This window comes from Nothoprocta perdicaria, unplaced genomic scaffold (genome assembly GCF_003342845.1).
Source record: "Nothoprocta perdicaria isolate Ctin4 unplaced genomic scaffold, notPer1 scaffold_43, whole genome shotgun sequence".
NCBI classification, from domain to species: domain Eukaryota; kingdom Metazoa; phylum Chordata; class Aves; order Tinamiformes; family Tinamidae; genus Nothoprocta; species Nothoprocta perdicaria.
In genome coordinates this window covers 781,543-807,187 of record NW_020455677.1, presented here as the reverse complement: position 1 = coordinate 807,187, position 25,645 = coordinate 781,543, and the positions used below count along the sequence as shown (strand labels likewise).

Sequence of the window (25,645 nt, the reverse complement as noted above, 5' to 3'; positions counted from 1 at the left end):
AAGCATTTAACACCTGTCAAAATACATTGTCAACACAACATGAATTTCTCTAGGAATTAACCTTGTTGGACTTAAGTTGGGTTAACTGTTGGCAAGCTCAAGTTTCATCTAAAATGAAGCAATGCAGAATTCCTGAACGTGCAACACAAGGTGTTCTGAGGAACACAGTTTAGAGGCCTCCCAAATTTTTCATTTGGTAGCCTGCTGTTCAGAATCAAGAACTGACTATTCATGGAAAGCCTCAATCCTTTCTTGAACGGATGGAAGGAATATTAGCGTCTGCCATCAAAGCTACTTCCTCCCGGAATATGACCCCTTGATAGGCAAATGCATTGCATAAAAAAAGTGAATTCCTTTGAAACCGAGCAGGTAGGTATGAGTGGCATCCAGTATTTTCAGCTGGATAGAGGTCAAATTTTCATGACAGCGGCAAAGAGTCAAGCACATGCCTGAGGAAAGCCACGTCTGGCTACTGGCAGATTCACCCTTCTCCAGGCTGCCACACACAAAAACAAGGCTGGATTCCCAGCTCTGCCTGAAAAAAACTCTGAAAGATCAGCTGCCATGGGAATCCTGTAGCCTTCTGGTGGCTTTATCAGACTGATTTACAGCTCTGTGCTGGCTTAAAGAGCGAACTCGCTACACAAAGTTCAAACCCTGGGCTGGTAGTGCAAAGCACACGTAAACCATTTCTGTTCTGGGGCCCACGCTAGGGGCTGAATCCTATTCCCTTGCGTAAGAGCTGGGTAACTATGGGCAGATTAGGCCAACTTTTCCTATTTGGCAACTAGGAATGCGATGTATTGATATGCATTTGGACTAATTCTGCGAGGAATCTTGGCATACAGGATTTGACTAAAAATGAGAAGTAACGTGTGCTCGAGTGTAAATACTGCTTTCTTAAAAATCTGAGCATAGGAACAAAGTGCACCATCAATACAGCACTCAGTCTTCAATCAGACCATAGTTAATGATTTACAACAACTTCACATTCTGCACAAACATATTTTTTTTGGATACAGCATAGACTGTAGAAAGGCAGCACTTGAAGTCTCTCAAATAATAACCAGAATCACAGGAAAATGAAAAAAAGATTCCTCTCTATATAACTGAATCAAAACACAAAATGTCAATGAAAGCAAAAATGTTAAGAATTTTGAATATAGCACTTACTCTGAAAGATATTTTAGCAACATGCCAGAAACAAAAGAAATTTGATAAATGGAACAAAGACAAGACTTTTCTTTCCTAAAAACTTTCTACCTCCTCTCTACTATAATTGAAAATGCTAAAGGGCTTTTACATTTCTACAGTGAAAACTAATTACAAAAGGAAAAGGAGCAATTGTAGGATATGCAAGTCATAGCCCCTCACTCACAGCACTTCTATGTTTTGCAGAATTATTCAGACCAGACAAAATTTTTGGTAAATGCACCAATACCCACCCCTCCAAGATTAATTTAATGTATTTCTGTTCTTCTTATTCCTAGAACCAAAGGAACGCACTTGCACCACTCTTGACCTCTCCTATCTATTACTAGTATCTATTTGACAATCTCATGCAAGCTAAGAGGAATAGTACAGGTATGATCCTAAAAAGATGGGAAATTACTATAAAAGAGTAGGTCAGATGAATTTTATTAGGTTTGGGAGGGAGGAGATCGTTTGTACTGCATTTACGAAAGCTGGAGATAAAGCTTCTCCTACCAGGCTGGGAGAGGCTACCATGGCTTGGGGAGACCACAGAAACTGGAAGCTCTACAACAAATAGGGCAGAGCTCAACCAAAGAGCCAACAGAATGCCTGATTTCTATAACTAAGAACTTAACAAGATAACTTACAACTCCATTCAGTTCCTTGGCTCTTATGTTTGAATTCACTGGGACCAAGCACAGCAGGATTCACTGGTATTCAAGCACAGCAGGCACAGAACCATGGACACAGCTGCTGCTGGGAGCTGGGTTGATGCAAGTCTCCTTATACCTTCTACTGACTGCTAAAGGCAGAGCGGCCCTGGAGAAATGTTTACATCTGTAACACTGGCTTCTTGCTCATTTTCAAGAGAATGAACCTATTTTAGCAGGACAGGAAGGGCAGAAGAAAAACCTTGGCATACTGAAAGTCAAACTAAAAAGATATCTGTCTGTCTATCATCCAGAACCTGGATTTGGAAATGTATTAAACAATTAAAGAGATCCACCTGAAAGCTTATGAACACCTTTCACAGTTACATTATACTTTACAAGCACGCTTACCTTTTTGCCAAACCCACTAAATTAATTCCAGGGAAATAAATTAGCACTTCCAAATGAGTTCTTAATTACGAAAAGATTGGTTGGAAGCTACACAAGGGGCATTATAAACCCTAAAGCCTAATGCATAATTCCACTGTAACCTAAACATGTAGCATTAAAATATCTTCACCCTCCAAAAACATTACAGTCACATTTTGTTAAGAATTCAAGATTCCAGAGGCATCCGGAATCTGCTACTTTGGCTCCGAAGTTCACTCAAGCTTCCATGCAACGAACTCTGATACTTACTTGTCGACGTGCTTTACCGCTGGGCTTATTAGCTTAGGTGCTGCTCTCAACGGTTTGTTCTGACTGTCATCTGAGCTCTCCCACGCACTGTGAGGTTTTTCAGCGGGAAAGTGTTGCTTTATACTAGAAGAAACAAAAAATATCTTCTTAATTTGTCATTTTAAAATATAACAATAACGGGCTGGAGTGCAACTGACAGATCAAGCAGCAGGAAGCAAAAGCAGAGCAAGGTCTTCTTTCAAGCCGAAGCATGAAACAGGGAAAAAAATATATATATATTAGTCAAAAAGTTCTAACTGGATGAATGAAAACAACTGAGCCAGACAGTTGCAAAATATGTTTGATCTGTTCGGTTGTTCATTTTAAAATGCTGTTACATAAAAACTTGTACAGAATATCTCTATAATTCAACACTATTATTGCTAATAAACTGAAAAAAAAATGAGGCTATTAGTCTTTTTTTTTTTTTTTTTATATAATCACTTAAGGAATAAAACCAGAAGAGTAGAAAAAATTAACCAACTATTCACTAGCACTAAAACAATAAGCTTTTTTTTTGTGCATCAGCACAGTTCTTTCAGACTACAATTTCCTAATGGTTTTGCAGACAGTACATGCTTAACCACATTAATCACTTCAATCATTTTGAAACAAAGGTCTGTAAATTTACACAAATAACACAAGCCAAGTTTGGCCCAGTATTACAGACAATTAAATCCATGAATTCTGACAGAGCTTTTTAGCAATCTTATTGTAGCCAATTTACACTAACAGCAATCTGAAATGGAAGTTTCGTTGTCATTAGCTTCACGCATAACTGAATTACGGGGAAAAAGGCAATCTAGTTCAAATGACTTTTCTGACCGATACAGAGTCTGCATCTGTCTTGCTAACAACATCACACTTCATCCAGTCAGAATTACTTTTTGCAGAAGTAAGTTCCAAACCGCAGCTTGGCAATGGCAGCACCTCGAGAGGCTGAAAAAGATCTTGGGACAAACAAGTTATCAAACCAAGTTAAACCATGAGGACATTAAAAGAGCTTCCCACACGCACACTGCAAAAGATTAGTAAGCGAGGCTTCAAGCACGTCTTTGCAGTGAGATACCAGGCAAGAGGACAACAGGTCACAAGTTGCACTTCAGATAACTTAGAGGTTGTGCAAGACGTGGAGACAGAGCCTTTATGGAGTGTTATAACATGCATCAGTCAGGTGAAAGTTTAAATATTTATTAGAACTGTGAATTCAGGCAAAGCAAGACAACATAATCTTGGGAGCTACAATAAATTTCTGAGGAGTAAATTTCATCTATTTAAGAGCCTGTTTTGGTATTCTAAATGCCAAGAAAATTTCGTACCTTTCCAAAATTTCCAAATAAGGTGACAATGAATCATTAATAAAGGAAAAAAAAAATCCACATTGAGTGAGCTGCATAGTTTTTAAATTCAGAAATAATCACCCACATGTTAGGATCCATTTGTTGGATTTTAAAAAGCCATTAAAGAAACAGTACCATTTTCTCTGTGCCCATTTGCCACCAAATTCAACAGGAGCATAGGGGTAATCCTAAAAATACCCCTACTTTCACTCAAGTCAAGCAGTTCTTTTATTTGGGTGTAAGAAGTAGGATTTCATGAACGTGAAGAATAAAAAAATCAAGTGAATCAGGTCATTCTGCAATCTAGCAAGGATTGTGAGCAGGAGCAAAACGCAGTCACATTATGAATAATTTGAGAAGACAGACACCCAAAGGAAGGGTTGCAATGATACTAGCATTTATCAAGTGCTGTTACAAAACATGGTAAGTGGTCACACGTAAAATACACTCCACTGTTCAGCAACTTATGAAGTGCATTTTAGGAAAGATCAAGTCAGCCTTTGTTACGTGTTTTTAGAGTAACTGACTAGAAGTAATCTATCTCTACTGTATTAATACTTCAAGTCATGACAGAATGAAATGCTTTCTCATCTTAAAAATGTAGTTAAAGAACACTGTATTTTTAGATATTCTGTTGCAGTTCTGCAATATATATTGAATGCCTCTTTTCTAGCAAAAAGCAGGCATTACTAAGCATTTATCAACTTGATCATGAAATTGGAATTATTTCACATGACTTGCTGTCTAATATGTACTCAGTATCATTACAACCATTTTCTCGTTCTGTACTGTGAAAACCTTTTAGCTGGAGCAGAACCCTTGCTTTCTTGCGTTTGCCTGTGTGTTTGGAGAGTCTGGGAGGAGGGCTGGGGAGAAGGTGATGCTTGAGTTTGTGGATTTGGATCATTAGGATGAGATTCCTCTTTTTTTTCTTTCTGTCCTGGAGCTTTTTCCTTCTTTTTTTCTGTACCGCTGTAAAATAAAGTATAACATGGGGAGGTAAAAAAATAAATAAATAGAGAGAATAAACAAATAAATTAAAAAGGTGGAAGAAAATATACCATTTGAAAAGATGGGAGAAGTGTATCATGACTCATATATATGTGTGTGTGTGTGTGTGTGTGTGTATATATATATATATATACACATAAAAATATTTAAAATCACTAAAAGGATGCTTGGTTATCTACTGACTCTGTTCAGATTAGTTATTTATCAATGTTTTGCTAGAAGATGATATAGTAACCAGCTACAAAAATAAAAATAGGAGAGGTTTATTTATTTCTTTGTTCCTGCATATATGTTATATGTTTTGAGTTTGCCCTGCATCCTACACTGGTTTTACAGAGTCCAAACGTCATTGCAAAATCCAACATTTTTTATTTTTTGGTCCAACTCAGCTTTCCGAAGGACCTTGCTCTGCTGTCGACCACGGCTCAGAGCAAGGACGAGGAAGCAGCATGAGGATGAGCTTTATTAGTCCTCTTGAGAATCCAAACCTCTGGAGCTATTTCTGGCTGTGGCAGGCGCTGCTATCGCTGCTATCGCTGCTGACCCTGGCTTACCTAAGCCAGCGGCACAGCGTACCAAAGGAAACCATCACTGAGAACTTATTGTGGAACTAACAGCAATCTATCTCATCACTTCTTTAAAACTTGCCAAACAAGCCAAGGATATACCTTATTTTTAATTGAGGGATTTATTTAGGTTAACATTTGAAATTAATTTAAAATACGTTATTAATAATCTTTGACTCATTGAGGTCTATGGAGTCAAGGGCAAGATTAGTTAAAAGGCACTTTTTATAGATGTCTTTCCTGACTCACACAAACACCAGGACCTGGAGGGAGGAAAAAAAAATCTGCAGTATACAGCATATTTTTTAAAACATTAAGAGACATCTTCCAGAAGAAATTCCTCATTGAGAGCAAAATAAACAAAAAAGCAAATACAAGCATTATCTTAAAAAAAAAAAAAAGGGGGGGGGATTTTTCTTTTAAGTTCAGAGTAACCTGCAAAGTAAAGGCAAACAAACAAACAGAAATCATACCTTTTTGAAGGGAAGAAAGCAAGCCAAACATTTCCACTTTCTTAATTCATTTCCTCCTTCCCCTCATCTGAATTACTCAGATTTCATATACTTTTTTTTTTTTCCCACAGGAAACTATAACAAATACTAATAAACAAGACCCGATTCTAGTAACATCTGAAGTCTTCCCCCCCCCCTTTTTTTTTTCTTATTTCAACTGAGATATATTATCTATCATTGAAAGAAAACCCTCAACATTTAGAAGACTTTCTAACTTTTCTAAATCCTTCCAAAGCAGCACTGAAGAACAGGTTGAATAAAACAGAACAAAAAACAAAACATTTATAAAGACCATTAGAATTTTTTCCTTAAATTATAAATTGTTTAAAAACTTCCATATAACGCATTAATCTTTTTTTCTCTTCCAGAAAGACAAATAAAAAACCAGAATGTGCTTTCCCCAATTCTGTAGGGCATAAATGTAATTCTGGAGAAATAAGCTTGAAGAACAATAGAGTTTTAATAAATAAATTTATAGTCAGAAGATTAACTAGAATCCTAAAGATCATTTCATCACAAGACTTAGCATGCTTTATTAGAGACAGAATCACAATGAGAAACTGTAATCTTCTCTACAGCCTCTGGCAAGAAATGCAGTATAGAAAAGTAAACTCTACGAATTTCTCGTCCCTAAAGAAAATAGTAAGAGGCTCTTTATTACTCTGCTGACAGACATGCTTATAGAAAATTCATACTCCATAAATGCAGAATTACTCATGGTGAAGTCAATCTGCTAGGATAGGGCACACTTTCTTAAGGAACTGTCTTCTAGGAAGACAAAAAGAAAGGAGAAGAATTTTCCTTTCTCCTCTCAGGATGTCAAAATGTGGCTTAACAATGATAAAAGAGATGAGGGCCCCAGCAGGGAGAGAGAGGACAAGGCCCTGCAGTGACTTGCAGAGCTGCAGCTTGCAAGCGGACACCACAGCAGAGCGAGGGGCCAGGCAGCGCCCTGCCCTGCGGCCGACGGCGGCCCAAAAGAGCCTGCGAGCAGGGCCGTCATTTGCCGTCCCCTCGCACTGCGTTTTTTGCCCTGTGCTGTCCGAAGCTCCAGGCCAGGAAGTGTGAGACTGTCTCTCGAGTTGCTCCAGATGGCATGGCTGGATGCCACCAGCTGAGAGCAGCCCATCTCCTAACTTACCACCCCGTGTTCTCATCCAGACCCATCTCCCAGAAACCACAGGTTCAGTGCGTGGATCTCCTCGGGGCCATCAACAGCACACACAGCCGCAAAGAGTCCATCCCACATCGTTGTCTTCCCACCCCTGCCATTGGGTTCACTCCCTAACTTCTCCATTGAGCCCCGAGAGCCACTGGGCCACTCTATTTTCTTTCTGCATTGCCACATCTGGCCTTCCAAAGCCAAATTTTTAGTGACCTCCAGGTTGCTTGTAGGCTTCTCCTTGTTTTTAATGCCATTTTAAATTAACTGCCAAACTTCTATGTAATTCACTTTCTTGGTGTTCAATATCTGTGCTGCAGATTTATTTGGTTAGTGCTCTCCTGCTAAAATCTTCAGCTTAATTGTATTATGACTGTACTACAGAGCAGCTCTCCCATTATTACCTCTTAAGTCTTGTGCAATAACTGAAACCAAATCAAAAATAGCACCTTTTTTGTGGGTTTTGGAAGACTAGTGATTCTGGGAAGCAGTCCCTTAATGCATCCAAAAATTCTTTCCAAATCCCAACTTGATGAGCCATTTCTTAAGTCTACATGTGGCTAGCTGAAATCTATTATTACTATCTGTCCTAATTTTGCAGCTTCTCTAATTTCACTTAACACACAGTTTCATCCTTTGGACCACAACACTGGCAACTCTAGTGGAGGGTGGTCATCCAGAAATGTGAAGACTGTTCTTACCAGAAGCTGTTTTTTAGAAGCGTATTTATTCCTAAGAGAAAATGATCAAAGAATTCTCTGCGACAGTCTCAGTGCCATACCACATAGAAACATGTTTCCAATTCTAGTGATATAGAAGGTAAACAACATTTTTGTTCAAAATTGGTTCAACTTCTCTGTTACATGCCAGTTCCAGACCATAAGGTTTACATTTCCAAACACGTACGTGACTTGATCAGTGACAAGGAAGCATCCTCTATCTATTGCTCCTGCTACATTCCCAAGCCTCAGTTTTAGTGTTTCTGAAGTGACAGCTGAAATGTTAGCATACCTTTGGCGAAACGATACTCAGTGCTGCAGTGCAGCTTCTGAGTCATCAGATCATCTCCACGATTTCACAGTGCCCAGGTTTGTAGAACAAGGATTAAGTTGTCCAGGAAATGAAATTGTTTATTCATAGAAGAAATTCTTAGAGATAGAAGGCCTACACAGGCCATAGCCTGAGAATATTAAGATTGTATGAAACAGATACTAAACTGAATGTAGGTTGTCTTTAATTTTGAGAAGCAACAGGGCTATTGAGAACAATTTCTTAGAACAAGCTATAGGCAAGTTTTAATGTTGTTTAATAATTAAAGTATAATTCTACCTCAACAAATGGCCCGGTCTACCTGCTGAATGAGTTAAGCCTCCAGCCTGAAGTTGGGTGAGTTGGGGCAAACAGACCAAAGATCATCTGATGCTCTCTTTCGGTCTCTCTACTTCTCATCATGAGAAAAACTTTAGGTTTAAACACCCTAAATTTGTCAGGTGAATTTCAAATAGTAGCTCCATTTCCTCATGATGCTTGTGAGGGTCACTATTTGGTGCTGATTACTTTTGTCGTAGACAGCTAAAGAGAAGACTTGCTCCTGCCTAAAGCAAGCCTTAAAGAAGAGAATCACTTCTCTTTGGCTGCCCTGGAAGCACAAAACGATCTCCTGAACGATTCATTTGGGCAATAAAATCAGATACTGCAACCCTTCTCAAGCAAAAGGTTTCCTCTTTTGACCTATGCAGACATCCTTCTGAAGAACTAGAGGGATGCCTAAAACATCCCTCTGCTCTTCTTCTGTAGTCGAATGTTTAGCAGCCAATGAATCAAGATGGTGATTCAGCAAAAAAACACAAACTGAACATCACAGGAACTGGACTGGCTCTCATCAAAGGGCCAAGAGTCACATGGGTAAGATTAATGGGAAAGTGCTAACTAACAAATACCTTCCTGCAGGAATGTCTTTTGTCCCAGTGCCTGTCATACTAGCAGAGACATTCTGCAATCAGTTTCTAATTTATTCCTCAAAAGTAAACATAAAGAATTCAATAAAAAGGAAGCTCTGCAACGCTATGCAAGTGAGAAGAATGAAGAGCAGAATATTACCCTTGCTTTGTGAATTATAAAGGGTAAAGGGCTTTTTCTCTTTTGTTCTCATATAATTTATATTTGCACACAGCCTTTTTACTCCCCAAAATATATCATTTCCCTGTCCTGCATGCACAGTATTTACATCCACACTAGAAGATAAACCAGCTACTGGAGTTAGCAGAGTACTCCGCCAAGGCCAAGAATTTGCTCACATAATTTACCATGGTTATACAGTAGCGCATTCTCTGTCCTGTGGCTATATCTGGCAGCCTGTTCTCTCCACCAAATAGAGACAGATGGAAACTACTGACTAAAGATGACATGTAAGGACTATTTCAGAGACCCCACAGAACAAGGCAATTATAGAACTGTGCTAACTATATGCAGCTGCAGCCATTACATGAAGGAAAAGAGGTACAGTTTGGTGTTTAACTCATTTATACCAATATTTAAGCAGTATTATTTTTATACATCTGAGATCTGATCTACTCTTTGCACTCAAGACAGTATTTTTTGCCCCCCCATTATTTTCTTGGAGAGAAAAAATAAATAGGATGAATATCTGAAGGAATTTCAATCCATACAATATTTCATATAAGAATTTCTATCCATTTGCTCCCTCTGTTCCTTAGCAAGAATGTATTTTGGACACTCCATACTATAAAAATAGTCTCCATTTATGAATTCTTTTTAGAATCCTGCTGTAAGCAATCCAGCAACATGCCATATTTCTAAAGCTTAGTCTTGTCTTACTGCATTTCAGAAAACTCCAACTGAGGGCTGTGCAGAGCAAAATCCAACTCCGCCTCTGCTTTTTCCTGGGCTGTGGAGGGAAAAGGGAATATAATTTCAATTTTAATAACAAGTAGGTACCTTTTTGCAGCAGATGAAAGTGTTTCTTTTCTGGCAATAGATAAAGAAGAACCATGGCTTGTTTTCCTGCTTCCCGTACTCCCGTTGGTTATACAGGACATTGAGATAGCTTCTCGAAGGCTGGGCTGACCTAGAAAAAAAGGAAAAAGATAAGGTTTTACAACTGTGTCCCAAGGCCCATCTCCAAAAACAAAAGCTACCAGAGCTGGCTCGAGTACAACAGCATTTCCAGCATTTAGGAAGGCAGGCTGGCCTTTACGTGGCAATATACGTTCGTGAAAGCCCACGGCAAATGGGACTCTTAAGAAATAGGCACATGGAGACAGGATTTAGCTGGCATTGGGGTGGGTGGGTTTACACTTGGACCTGATGATCTTGAAGGTCTTTTCTAACCATAACGATGTTAGTATTCTAAAGGTGAGAACAGGCTAGTCATGGACACAAGGACAGAGAAATACTGCAAGTAGGGGTTGGAGACAGAGATGCCATGATAAGAAGATGACAACAACAGAGAGGTAAGGAGCTGGGGGTGGAAAGGGCAAGACACAGCAGATATACCGTGCTGGGAAATGCAGAGAGAGAAACAAGGGCTAATGAAGGAAAAAGACCAAAAATGGGAGAGGGTGGGAGCTGCAGACTGACAGGAGGCAGTCCCTCCACTCCCATTCTTGCTGGAAATAACTTAATTCCATAACACATCACATCTCCTTCCAGCTGTGATCCATGGCAAGGCCTATAGATGATTACTGCTGGTATTAGAAAATTGGCTAGCTCAAACTACTGACAAACAGTGATTGCTTCAAATATTTAATACATTTTTTTTTCAAAAAAAATGTTTAAAAAACCCTTTTGTTCAAAAAAAAAAAAAGAGCTCAAAGAATTTGCAGATAGGGGCACTCAAAATTTAAAAAAAAAAAAAAAAAAAAAAAGAGTTTTTTTTCAATTGCCCATTCCATCTTGAAAAGAAAAGGTCCCTACCTTGGAGCACACACGCTATGGTTAGGCCTGGAATTAGTGCTGCGGTTTAGGCCAGCGAGCACCTGCCGCGGCGGAGCGGAGGTAGCGCACGCTCGGAGGGAGCTGCCGCCGGCAGATGCCATTTCACTCATTGCAGAGGTCTGAAACTATGCAGTGAATGCGGGAGGGGAGTGCAGGGACAAGCACGGATGTGGAGGCTCTGCTATTTAAAGAGCTGCCTGGAGATGGCCCTGGACCTGCCACTGCCATGGGCTCTCAGGGAAGGTTGCGGCATTTTACTCAAATCCAATGTGTCACCAGCTTGAAGAAGGGCCAAGCTTCTTGTTTTGGGTGCCTGTCTTGACATGCAAGCTACTGCTCACTGACAGTCCCCTTCACCCTGTGATTTCTGATTTTGTTTTTCTCCTGAGAAGCATTATATACTCTGAAAAAAATCCAAAAGTCTCACTTCATCTCATAAACATCCAATTACCAGTGGTTACTTCTGTGGCTATCTCCTCAATTTATAGAAGGGAGGGAGGTTGTTGCTGCCTCACGTGGTGTCACAACGTTCATCAATCACTTGGACTTCAGCAACAGTGTAAAGGACAGATGGGCAGGAAAACAATCTGCTTTCTTGGTAACCTTGGAGTAGCATGAAATAGATAAAGCACAAGGCTGTGCACTGAAGATAAAAACAAGTGGTTAAAAAAAAGAAAAAGGCATTTGGACAAATCTGTGCACCAAGGGCAAGCTAATACACAGAGGCGTTAGGCAAACGCTACCAGCATTTGGTCAATTTGTCCAATTAGAGCTTTAATTCAGGTAGTTTGAGAGGGAAACAACTACTTATTTTAAGGAAGCAATTCACGAGCAAGAAGATCTGTCAAGGGAAGACCAGATTTCAGAAGTTCTTAGGTGATGGTAAGAACTGTGCCTGCCTCTCTGCTGCTTTGAACGTACAGAGTGGCACACGAGCACATCTGAGACAGAGGTCAGGAAATCCAGAAAGAATATGTTGAAAATCTGAAGCCAACAAGAATGGAGGAGATCTGAAGGTGGCAATGACATAGGAACAACTGAAACACTGCGAAGATTGTTGTCAATCTTCCTGGATGCTGCACAGTTCATCTCAGTGCTTTACAACTGCCTAACATCTTAAGAGACTTTTAAAGATGTACATATGTTGAATACAGATTTTACTTTTAAGGTTAATGCACCCAACAAAAATAGCAACAATCAAAGTATCTTTTTCTCATTCTGGAACTTCGAGGTTTTGCTTCTTGTTTTTAACTTGCAAGAACAAAAGACAAAAGCTCAAAAAGCACTTTTAGTAGCGGAAGTATATAAATAATCTTGTTTTACTTCTGTTGATAAGTAACACATCAGCTTTGTGGAGTATCAAGGTCTCTGATTCGCTCTTGAACTGCAGACAACATTAAGATCTCTGTCTACTTATCACAACAGACCCATGCATCTCCGGCCAGTGCGGGAGCAGTTTTGCAGAAATGTAAATCAGGAGATATAAGAGCAAGCATTTTCAAGCAAAGCACTCAGTGAAAAGTATAAAGAATAGTAGACAGGCAGTATATACGATAGAGGAACTTAGAAAGATGGACAAAAAGAGTTTGCTTTTCGTGAGCAAAGTGCACGTTAATATGAACATTTTGGTCACAGACTGTACCTATAAGAATTCTTTCTCAATATAAAAATTGTCAGTCCTGACTTATGTCAGAGCAATGGAATCAGAGGAATTATTGGTTGTATTTTCTAGTTGCACATTAAGTTTTTACAAGATCTTTAAGAATGAATTTCTAACAGGAGAATAAATTCCCAAATGATTATTTGTAAATATATGTAAACTGAATTACTGTATTTACATGTAAATACATGTAAACTAAACTTTAAAACTGTGAGGGAAAGAAGGAAAGGCAAGTTTAAGGCATGTGAAAGCCCCAAAGCATTAAAAAAATCACTACTCATGGAGTCAACAACCCAGAACTATCTTTCTGCCCGAAGATGATACTCCAGGGAAGTCAGTCCTGTGGTCCAAACACTTGCAGTTCTCTTCATGGCTTTTGACCCACACATTGCTACAGCCGAAAGGACTCAAAAATTAATACCGTTATAACCTTCTCCACTGAAAAGCCACAGCAGTCAAAACAGTTTTGCTTCAAAGAATCTTGAAATAACAAAGCAGCACACAGAAAACAAATTCCAGATCAATAAACTAAAACAATTAAGTTTTCCCACATCTCTGCCAATATCACATTGTATGTCACTTGCTAAAATAAACAGTCTGAGATTTTTCAGACTGAACCTCACTCGGCTTTATGTGCTAGTTTGGAACAAGCGCCAGACGTAAACTGAACATAAAATGAAAGCCAGTGGATGCTGATCAGGATAAAAGCCAAATTCTCAGAGATCAAAGTTGAAAGAGAGAGAGGGGCAGGAGGGGGAATTCTTTATGGATAAATCATCTCTGTTCTGAAAATTTTCATATAATAATACCTGTTGAGTTCAAAAGAAGCATTTCATCAATGTGTCAACTCTAGAAATGTGTGAATGAAAGATAAATAGGATTAGAAAAAGCAGACTACAATAAACCAAAAACCTACTTCCAATGCTTTATCAGCCTTTAACAGCTTACGTGGGAAAAGGTGAAGGAAACCTTTAAGAGGCAGTGCTAAGCTTTGAATACATGTGTCTTGTGACAGCACAATAGCTTTTACTTCCAATCACTGATCTCAGGTAGAGAGGCTGCAAAATCAGTCAGCAATTCATTTTCTTCCCCAATTATAATCGTTTTTCTCCTTCATATAACTTCAATTCAGATCAACTGAAACACTGTTGAAATACTTTCTGCATATACCTCATCTAGGTGGATTTAAAACAAACTAAAACCCTCAACGATTATTTCTTTTTAAGGTTTGCCTAAATTGGAAATTTTTATTTTTTTCATGATGCAAGGCATGTGATATCATCCCTCTCCAACAAATTTACAATAGTATTCAGCAAAATTTGAGAGTAACATAAATCTCAAACATATTTGCCTAAAGGTTTTCAGCAAACAGAACTGAAGGCTTGAAGTGCAGAGATCCAGTTCAATACTCCTGCCATGGAGAGTCTATGCTCACTAACACTATTGGACAGAAGAAAAGTTACATAGGCAAGCCACAAGAAAAAAAAAAACCTCAAGATTTAAACAATTTCAAACATATCAGAACTTCCTCCTTAAAAAATAAAGTCATGAAAATTTATTTGAAGTTATGACAAATCCTGAATTTACTTCAAGATGTTAAAAAAAAATGCACAAAAGCAACTACAGTCCCTGCTTTCCTTCTGGAGCTTCAAAGAATGTTTAGTCACTCATGGAAGATGCAGGCAAAGAAACAGCTTAGGAACGTTCAATCTCTGTTTGAAAAGTACTCTGTTTTAGAGAAGAGATTTTTTTTCTCAATATTTCAGTTTATTCAGCTATCTGTCAAATAATGTCAAATTCTAATTGAGAACTCGCAAGTCAAAAACATTTTTTTCCTTCCATCACATGCACAAAAATCACAGGTCACAGTAAGATTCTAGTTCAAAAATAATCAATAATATAAATAAGAAAAAAACAGTACCATTCCCTACCTAGAATGAATACCTTAACTTATTCAATATTTTAAGAGAAAACTAAGTTTTGATAAACATGCTTTTCTTCTAACAGCAATTATATGTAGGAGGAAAACAGCACTTCAGATGTTTCTTATACCTTTTTATTGAACGACTTTACAACAACTATCAGTAATGATAAATCCTCCAATAAGGATAAATAAAACCACTATCTTAAGGATTAAATATTTACTTACAGGCTTTTCTTTTTCTTTTGTTTCTTTTTCTCCTGGTTTTTAACTAGTGACTTAAACTGTTGATATATGCATTTTATAACTATAACTGATCCTGCTAGAGACATATAGTTATTTTTTCAGGTATTGCATTCTCAAAAGTCCAGGGGAGCCAAGCCCCTGCTCTGACACATGGCTCTTGGGACAGGAATTTCAGACCGCTCCAGACACTGGCCCACTGAATTGCTCCTTGGAGCGGGACAGTCGGCAGCTTATTCAGCACACACAGACCCCTTTTTCTCCCTGCCTTCCTGGAGCGCTATTCTTTTGCAATGATTTTCCAAAGGTACAATCTGCTTCCTTAGGCAATTTATGAATGAGATAAACATGGTTGTTTCATCTTTGGGTTTCACTGTGACAGTGACACTCCGATAGTGACAGAACAGCCACTCAAGTGCTGGAAAAAATAAGGTTTTTATTTTAAAATAAGATTGCCATCATTCAGTTCTTACACACTGCTCTGCTTAGGTTGGGTGGTTCTCTATCACTCACAATACTTTTCAGGAGAACTTGTCCATGTTGTTATAAAAACCATAGAAAGGCAGAAAACATATATCCAAAAACCAGAAGACCAGTAGGTGGTAATAAGACTTAGGACATTTACCACCACAATTTAAAAGTATTTCTACAGCCCTACAGTTCTGAGTATTTTCTTGTTTTGTTGCATAAAATAAAAATGGATTTTCCTCTTCCATCATCTCTCTCTATCTGGTTTGGTAGTGATCCTCAGTTCATGAATTCCCTCTCGCTCAGATTCTTTGAATGAGGGGAGGTATGTGAGGAAGATCGAGAGTAAGAAGACACGGGGGGGAATGGGGAGAGATTAAGAGAAGGACAATATGGAGAAAATGAGGAACTCATGCAAAAATAAAGCATTTTAATGTAGAAAGAGCAGACTGCACTAAATCCAATACCTGGAAAAACCATTAGGAGCCCAAGAGTGTCGTAATTCTTTTTGTGAGCATACAGCCTGCAGATTTCAATTGGTCTATTCCCACGAGTAAAACGACACGGGTACTAATTCGCCAAGTTAGACTTAAAATGGCACATAACAGTGGTCTAGCCATCCCTACCAGGAGCATTTTCATGTTTATACCTCTCCGTTCGGGAGCTTAAACATCTACCTGACCTACCACCTAAATGTGTACCTGATCATCTGAACATTTATGCTCATTAAAACTGTGAAGGCTGAAGCCACAAGTGCAAGGCTAAGTTAAGCCTTTGTTAACATAGCTTACTGAACTGCTGATGCCAGTTTTGCATTTCCCATGGGAAACTGCTGCCCTTGCAGATCCCCAAGGTGTCTTCTTCAATGAATGGCTCCTTGGCTGCCAGACTGTGCTGCTGTGGGTGCCAGTCTCTGCCGACTGCCACGCTCTGACTTCAATGTCACTTTGCAACCTGAATTCGCAGACAAGTTGCTTGGTCTGAAGTGCTGCCCAAGCAATAGGAAATGTTCCTCTGGAGGATTCAACCTGCAGCAAGCCTTGTTACTTCCAAGCACTGAGAAAGGCCATGAACTCTTCTTCCACTACAGGAGGACACGTGGGATGCACTTGCTGGTAGACAGCAACTTTCCCAGGCAAGAACTCATTCCCCACTGATGTGACCAGTCCGAGCTACACTCCTGGTGCCACACACCTGTCCCCGGAGCCAGAGGGATAAATTCTCCTTATGTATGTTTTGACACCCTTGAATCTTAATGGGTTTACCAGGCACCAGCTGCGAGCCAATCTATCTTTCTGGCAGCCACAAGCGCCAGACTGCTCTACGCTTTCCTTCTTTTTCAGTGTCCAGGTAATCTGTTTTTTGGGGGAACTTTTTGTAAATGTTAACTGCATCGATCAAACGGAGAGACATGTGGCAAGGAGAGTGCAGAGCTGCCAAAAGCAAAGAGCTTCCCACCAAAGAAACACTACTTGCCAAGACAGCTATTAAAAAGCAAAACAAATCCCACAGCCCTCGAAACCGTGCCCTAGGAAAGTCGTCACCAAGGCTGGACTAAATCCAAAATAAGCATGCAGAAAAAGTTATAGGAAAAGAGAAAAACAGAGGCTACAAGAATAATGAAAAAAAAAGTTAGTTTCAACTACAGTTGATTCAATTAGTCACAAAAGGGGTAAAAAAATAAAACCAGAATTAGTTTACAATGAAAGACATACAATTCAGACAAACTAAAAACAAAGGATGATGACATCTTGTCACAGTAAGTTGGGCTGTCAACTTTGGAATGAGAAAAAATCAGCTAAAATGTGACCTATATTTGTCCCTGTCAACATGATTTGGTCTGTTCACAACAATTATTTTTAGCATATGAAAAAGATCTCTTCAAAGACAGTGCCGAGATGGTTATAGAAAGCATCGAGAGGTTTTAAAAACACATTTCGGCAACAAATAGGAAAGGACACCCTTCAGACCAAGTTATTGTCTGTTACTCAGAAAGATTAAACCCTTTTGGTTTGCTGGAAATATTCAAGATGACTTGCTTGCAGTACTGCAATCCAAAAGTAGTTCACAAGTAGTTACCCACTTTATTCTCTACAGATTCTCTCACCACGCATTTCTCTTGCCATACATCAAATTAACCACTTCTCTCTGAATATATTCAGAAATCTACACACACGTATTCTTGCTGTTTATTACTTATGACAGCACATATTTCAGTGCTGTTGTAAAGAGAAATCTTATCCCGAGTCAAAATTTCTGCATTTTTAAATCACAGGCTATTTTTACCTGCTGTGAAACTGCATTAACTGTCACACTGCAGAAAGCCAGACTCTCACCAACACCAAGAAGATTTTTAGAGGAATGCATTAACCTTTGTAGCAACCACAGTTTAACTAGTAAAGGCTTGTTATGTACCTGTACAATATCTAAACGAAAAATTAGCACCGACTTCCTTGGGTGTTATTTAGACGTGACAATTCAGATCTCCTGCCAACCCTATTCATTCCCTAAAGCAATGTATTTTTCTTTGTTAAAAGCGTTTTGGGAGTTCTTTATCTATTGAATGAACCCAAACTACAGAAAGCAAAAGAACCACCTGCGGTTTCACAAGAAATGTGTATGGTCTTGTTTTGAAGCACTTATTCAAAATATTTCTTTTTAGATTTAAAATGATACAAATCTCAAGCTCATTCTTAAAGTTTAACTTCAGACCTGTACAACATTCCAGTGATTGTACGTGAACAATCATTCCATTGTGTGCTATTTTTACGCCATATAACTGGAGCTGAGATCATGATAAACAATGAAGCTAATGTCTTGCCTTGTGGCATTAAGTGACTGAAGATAAAGCAGACACTTCCGCCATAAATTAAATATAACACCAATTAGTCATAATTCATGTTTGTTCATGTAATAGTTATGTGCACATCACCCCCTGCCGCCAAACTCCTTCCTCAAAATTACATGCTCCTATTAACATTAATTGGGTGGAGACATAATACCCCAAAGCTGAAGAGATTTAGACTCCCTCCTTTGCCCACAAGAAGAAAATTAATTTCTTGTTCCCTAAACAAAATCACCTGGAGGGTTCTGAATGGCTCCAAGACCCAAACAAGTCATTTTGCAGAACACAGCACGTTCATCCCATCTGTTTAGCTCCTCTACACATAAGCATGGAAAGCAAGGTCCTATATCTCATATAGTCTGTTTGGTTTTGCAGTGCAAACATTCTCCTTTTGTCATTACGGACAGCATAACTGATTTAAAATCACGGAGTTGATTCAGCTGAAATTCTTGTTAGAACCTTGTTTACCGAGTTAGAGAAAGTCATCAGAATCTCAATAAGATAGGAGATGTGTAGAGAAAAGCTACATTTCTAAACACAGTTGACAACTGTCTGTCATTTAGCAAGTGAGAGCGAATGGCAGAATTCAGAGTCCAAGCCAAGCAAGCATTATCACTTCCTCCCATCTGTCAGAAAGGCTGCAAAAACACTTAATTACAACAATTTGATCTGTCTGCCATGTCTGATATACTTCAAACTTTCAGCATTTCCAGCTCTTGCATTTTAAATCTGTGTAACGCAGCCAGCCAAGGAGGGTCTCTGCCTTGCCATGGTGTCAGGTCAGGTGTATCGTGGGGTTACTGTAACAATTTCATGGCAAAAGTAATGGATTTGAGCACAGGGAATTCTGCACTGCACAGTCTGATGGGGATACATGCATGTATAGCTCCCTCCTGGCTATAAAGAACTATAACTGTGAATTAAACTTGCTATTCAGCCACAGACCTAACAGACATTACTAATATATATACTTACCTGGAGATTGCTACTATGCAATTTTAAATTGGATTCAAACAACTCAGAGCTCTAACTCCTCAGAACATAAAAGAAAATGGCCATGGGGAAAAAAAAGGAAGTATTCATATAGGTATGTGAAAGTCAGTACAAACAGCGTATAGCTAGTTACTTTAAAACAATCTTAGGTATTCAAAAGTTACAATGAGTAAGTTATTAGTATTGTTAAATCCAGAAACACATTGCTGAGTGCCTACACGGCCACTTTTTATAGGAAACTTAGTGGGTATGAATAATCTGTGATGAACAAAGAAAATAAGTACATGCTGAAATTCCCTTATTTGGTGACAAAAGTTAATTTTTACATAGAAGCAGGGGGAATGTAGCCTCTACTACAAGTCTTTATTTTAGTAACATCTAGGTGCTTCTCAATGGAGAAGTCAAGTACAGAGAAATGTTAACAAACTGTCCAATTAGCATGCATATTTCAAATATCTATTAACCATAAAGTCTGCCCTAAAAATACCTAAAAGGGAAAAAAAGAAAAAAACAGTGCAAAATATACCTGCTTTTCCAAACAAGGCAGGAAAGAAAAGAAGTTATGAATGGAGAACATTCTAAAGGACAAAATTCTAAATGACAATCTCCTGTTTTTAGGAAAGAATGAACCAAATCTGGGCTTACTTTTACTTGTTGCCGATTTTCTCACAGAAGCTACATGGTCTTCGGAGATAGCGAGACGTCTCAGCACGTCGGCCAACGCTGCTTTCAGCACAGTGATTTCATCTTCTTGCTGCTGCACTCGCAGTTCTAGGGCTGAAAGTCGGTCCTGGACATCAGAGGTGCTTGCAGCTGAGATGCTGTCATCTGTTTGGAAAGGAAACAGGGTACAAAGAAACATTTAGTTGTTTCGTTCAAGACAAAAAGCTTTCAATAAATAAGTGGCGTGCCCATCCTATCTGAAGATGTTCAAGGGAACAAAGATTGGATGGTATATTTTATGTATCAAATTAGATGTCACAGGCTTCATGTGTTCTTGCTACAGAAGAAAGAAGAAAGATGAAAATAATGCAGAAAAAGAGACTTGTTCCATCAGTAGAAGAATGATTGAAAATAAGTTTATTTAAACAGCCACCTGAACTGTATAAAGCAGTCACCACATTCCGCAATACATTATCTAGGAACTATTGAATAATTTAAAATATGATTCTTCATTTTAAAGCAAAATGTAACGCTTAAGAAAGAAACCCCACTGTTGAATATCTAAGTATAGCTGTGACTTAATTGCATCAAGTGACAATCTCAGTTTAACCAGTCTAGATGAGACTTCTCCATCCCAATTCCTTCTCTTTCATTTTTCCTTTAACATCACCACTCTGCACGTTCCAGAAAAATACACGACATTATAACGTTTGGCATGAAGTGAAGAGAAAATAAATAATCTACGAATGGTTCCAAAAATCTGTTTGGCCACACAGAGATAGATTAGTATTGAAGGCGTAATCCAGCCAAATCTATTCTTCAGTGGTAAAAAGGAAATTACAGCTTCTGCATATTCTTTGTCTTTGACAGTTCTTTGCATTATTTCTGCCAAGCCAAAGTAACACATAACAGATTTTATACTTGGCTGCTTCAATAAATCACAACCCAACCAGTAAAAAAGCTCCATGAAAGAATGATACTCAAACAAAAGGTACTGAATTCCTCATCCATCCTGATTTGGGCTTACCATTACTCCAAAGAAACTTCTAATACAAGATTCTTATAATGCAACTTCTAATACAGGTTCAGGAAAAATTATAAAATCTACCTCTATTCTGTAAGTAGATAGTATAAGTCTATATTCTATAAAAGAGTAAAATTATGTACAAAAGCAAATGGCTGGATATTATTACTGTGATTATATATAATCCAAACTTCAGTCCAATAATATTATGAACCAACAACAAAGAAAAATACAAGAGAAAGTTAATATAAAGCTATACTGACAAAGCTCTTTATTTCTAAGACCCTCCAGCTTGAAAATACTTGCATAAAGGCATCACTATTAAAATGTAAGCAAACAAATGTTGCGCCAAATCCCTCCAATGAATCGCAGATGAAAGAGATTAAGGAGTTTAACATCAATTTCCAAGCTATTCAAACAGATAAAGCCTAAATATATATACTACAGAAGAGGCAAATAATGCTTTCATGAGAAAAACAAAATTACTACAAGAAATTATTAAAGTTCTACTACTGACGCATAATTATTAAACAGAAAGGAATGAGTACATTGATAAAAACAGATCTCCTATGACTCCCAAATGGAATTAATCTATACACGTTTTTCAGACAATAGTTTTGCACATTGCTTTATTTTTGCCATTCTATTAAACCTGAAACAGAAATATATCACTTCACAGTTCATATTGCATTCAATCAGGCTCATAAGTAGTAATAAAAGTCTACAGGAGCGCAGTCAGACCAGGACCTTGGATCCCAAGACAGCAGATCAGAAAAACTCTGAAGAAAAGGCCATTAAAGGCCGAGCCACAGCTATTCCCATATCACAGGTCACTTTTCATAATGTTACTTCAAAGATCACGCAACCCAGTGTGGGCAATGAACTCTTACCAAATGCTACTTAGCTATTCTGATTAAGGACAGTTGATAAGAGTTCCTCCTAACCTGGAGAAGTTTTTCTTATTAAAAATAAATAAAAATCCCCAAAGAAAACCACCCACTTCCCCCTCTCTCGGGGCCATTGGAGGTTCCCAACCAGCACAGACCTGGGCAGTGCATTAGATCTTGAACAAGGTCCAGCTTGCATAAATTCTGCCATCGAGGATAGTTCTGACTTCAAGAAAGCAATCTGACTTTGAGAAGCACTGCAGAAAACCACTTTTTTCTTCTACTGATAATATTAGCCTTCAAATAACTGCAGAAAATCAGGCCAAAAAAACGAGGACAGTAAAACACAGTGACAAGCATTTCCAAAATATAACCATTACAGTATTTACATCTCATCTTACGCTGGTAGCAACCCAGACCAACACAGAAGAAACAAGAGTCCAACGCTGCCTTAAAAAATAAATATATACACACACACACTTTTTTTTTTTTTTCCAGTCTGCCAAAGCCTTCAATTACCAACCTACTAAAAAGCCTTATAGAAGATAGATCTCCAGGACTTATAAAGATACAGCAGATTACTTTAAAACACTTGTGAGCAGAGCAAGCAGCTGTTTCTCCATTATATTAAACGCTCATTTTAGAAGCGAGGCGCTACCGTGCTCCGTGTACAGGGATCACCACAGGGGGACCAACCCCGGGTCTTTCTTCCCACATCCCACTGTAGCTCCAAAGGCCCAAGTGGTTTCACAAGTGCAACAACACACAAAGCATCGGGCGGCGGGGACTGAGCAGGGAAACTGAGTTTCCAAGTCATGGGCATCACGGAGAGGACTACAAGGAGATCCTGGAAAAGCAAGGAGGCCACTTGGGAGTTCATGGACACTGTGGTAGGTGTCAACAGCCACAGATGCACCCCTGGAAAGACACCTTATTTCTCTTTATCGCTGCACAGGAGCAGGCAATGTTTTGACTGACAATGGTTATTTTTACACGGGGAACTAGTGGAGAGCAGAAGAGAGTGATTCCCAGCCCAAATGCTGCCTCATCCACGGCAGCAAACACCCAGCTGAACATCTTCTTGGCAACATCTTGAAAAGTAAATCAATTAAAAATTAGCTTAAAAAAAGATGTCTTGAATGAAATAAAACACAAATGCAGTCATTGAGATCATTGAGGATGCTGAGTTTTTGTAGTTTTTATTATGTTTTATTATTTTTATTATTTTTTATTATTATTTTTTAAACCATGCAAGTTTTCTACATACCCAGCTTTCCTAGTTTTCTTCTTCTGATAGAAATGCATTTTTACAATCCAAAGGGCCATTTCAAGAAAAATTTAAGTATTTTCTTTTAAAGGACAAGGCCTCCTTCAAGGTCAACCCATTCCCCTTTCAGAGGGAAAAGAGATGTTAAATAAACGCAAAGATAGCCAGGTGGAACAAAAGGGAACCTCCTCCCTTCCTCTTCCTCCGCTCCTAAACATCTGCCCATTCCCTAGAGGCACAGCTAACATTTGTCTAGGCCTTCCGTGAGCCACTTGGCAGTGATTTATTTATCCATTTATTTTAAGAGGAATATGGTTTAGGGAATAAAACATGACAGAAGACTAACTGGCTGTTTTATTTTTGATTCACTCCATTCATTCATTCTTTTATTTTTAGTAAATTTAGTCATTTTGGTATAACAAAACAGCATTATTTCTTACATGCCTGGGGCATTTCCCAAGCTGTCCATGACTTATGCTTTTAGGATGGTCACTGGGACTAGAGCCATTGGGGAAAAGGAACCACCTGCATTGCCTGCTGGTGACAGCAAGGAGGATGGGGATCTATGGTCCTTCACTCCTGGCAAAAAAGGTGCTCTGACAGAGAATATGAATAAAATAATATAGAATATAACTCAAATTACTGCAAAGCTATGCTAGGTCTAAAGCTAAGACATATGCACTTGAGCTGTGATTGTGGCTTACCATACTTATTTAGCCTGATTTTTACCTTTGCCGTTACAAATTAGTTTTTTCCTCCTCCTGTTGGAGGAGGCAGGAACGTACGAGATGCTCATACTCAGCACAACACTTCTGAACGAGGGCTCCCCAGCACTAACGTTCATTTTTAATGGTCAACAAGCAGCCATACAAAGACCCGCTGCTCCCCACGGTGCTCCCCAGAGTCGCACAAGCAAAACCACGTCCAGCAGATTGGACAAATCTCAGATGTTAGCCAGGAACCTCAAGAGGGGTTTCCAGCACGTAGAGCTAGCGCTCGAACCTCCCAACTCACCTATCACCCCTCTTCTCGCACGTCCCCAGCGAGGCACGTGAGGACGACAGCTTTGGGAAAACATCGTTCTTAGTCACTCTGAGCCTAAGGAGAAATTTGAACCAGCTCCACTTAAAAAGCATCTCATGACCAAACCTCTATTCTGGGGCCCCTCAACAATTTCAGAGCCTCCATTAATCACTTCTCGGAGTCAATTCCTGCAGGTCTTGACAAAATACACAGAGTTTGATTTGAGACAAAAGCAGCAGTTCAGAAAAACAAATTCTACAACATCCAGCACATGAAAATTTGAACCACAGTTTGGAAAATCCTACATTTTATCCAATAAAGCCACACAAACCACAGATATGTTTAAATTCCCATCTGCCAAGGCACCCACGCAGTTTTCAGTGTTTTCCCAAGAGTTTTACATGTCTTTTATTACAGAAAAGTAACGGAAATTGCTTGTGAACTGATCTCTGTACTGGTCCTGGGAACACAATTCAAATATAATTGGTCCAAAAGATTATTTTCTCATTATAGTGGGGATGGGTCCACGTGTGCAGAAAGATATATACTTGCAAAACCTCACATTTTTACTGTGAAGGCCACTGAAGGGTTATATTTCCAGAAAAATAACCGACAGATTTGTTTTTCCTGCATTGTTAAATGGAACAAAAATTCTGTAGTTTTCTGCAAATTGTTGATCTGAACAATAGCTTGTAAGTAGGGCAAAATTTTGAGGGATCATATGCTAGAGATGAAGAGAAATTCTTAAAAAAAGGAGAATTAGACTACACGGGCTTCTGCTCCCAGTGGCTCCCTCCCCTCTCCCAAAAGCCAATATATAGACAAACCACCTTGGTTTTGTTAAGAGATATGAGTCATGGGAGGAACATGAGAAAAACTGATACTAACACAAACACCACAAACACAGAAGATTAAAAATGGTTGCTAGTCCAAACAAAAAACAAATTATACTCTACGTCATAGAAGTGGGGTAGGAGGTAGACCGGGTGACATTAAAATGGAGTGTAAAGTTCTCAGCAAATTTTCCCTCACCATTAGTAGAAGACTCTGGCCTACCACACGCTTGGCTATCCCCATGCACTTTGACTCCCTTTCCTTTGCTCTTTTAGAATTTTCCATTCAGGAACTGTTTAAAAAGAATACACTGTCTGGTCTTTTATCCCAATAGATAAGCTGTATTTTCAATGGTAAGCCTTGTAATAGTGCTGATTAAATAGTGCAAATTAAAATACAGCAGTGCTATGACATAAATGAAAGATACAGAACCAGGTCTGGAAATCTAGATTGTGTCTAAAAACCTTAGCAGAACCCTGAAAGGAAAAGGTAGATGTTGTTATGAATTCATGTGTTGCTGTAATGAATGTAAACTGATCGGTTTGGAGTCTGCACAGACATTCTTATAACCCAAAGCTCATTAAAAGAGTTAAAATAACATGCCATAAAATAGTAATTTAAAGTATTGTAACACTATAGGAAGTTTTAAAAGTCAGAAAAAATATATTTTTTAAATCTTCTTAGGAG

The 25,645-nt window shown here is 38.7% G+C and overlaps 1 protein-coding gene across 3 annotated transcripts in view; it reads right to left on the bottom strand.

The window, feature by feature from the left end:
• Positions 1 to 25,645, bottom strand: part of EML4 (echinoderm microtubule associated protein like 4) — a 134,484-nt gene that overhangs the window by 45,538 nt on the left and 63,301 nt on the right. For 2 of the 3 annotated variants that reach the window (XM_026046300.1, XM_026046299.1), the window contains exons 2-4: positions 19,906 to 20,088; positions 10,132 to 10,261; positions 2,544 to 2,666 (exon numbers count right to left, since the gene is read on the bottom strand). In XM_026046300.1, the coding sequence (XP_025902085.1) occupies positions 2,544 to 2,666; positions 10,132 to 10,261; positions 19,906 to 20,088 (436 nt within the window). Of the gene's footprint in view, positions 1 to 2,543; positions 2,667 to 4,720; positions 4,895 to 10,131; positions 10,262 to 19,905; positions 20,089 to 25,645 lie in introns of all 3 variants that reach the window. The other variant, XM_026046301.1, reaches the window with a different exon arrangement.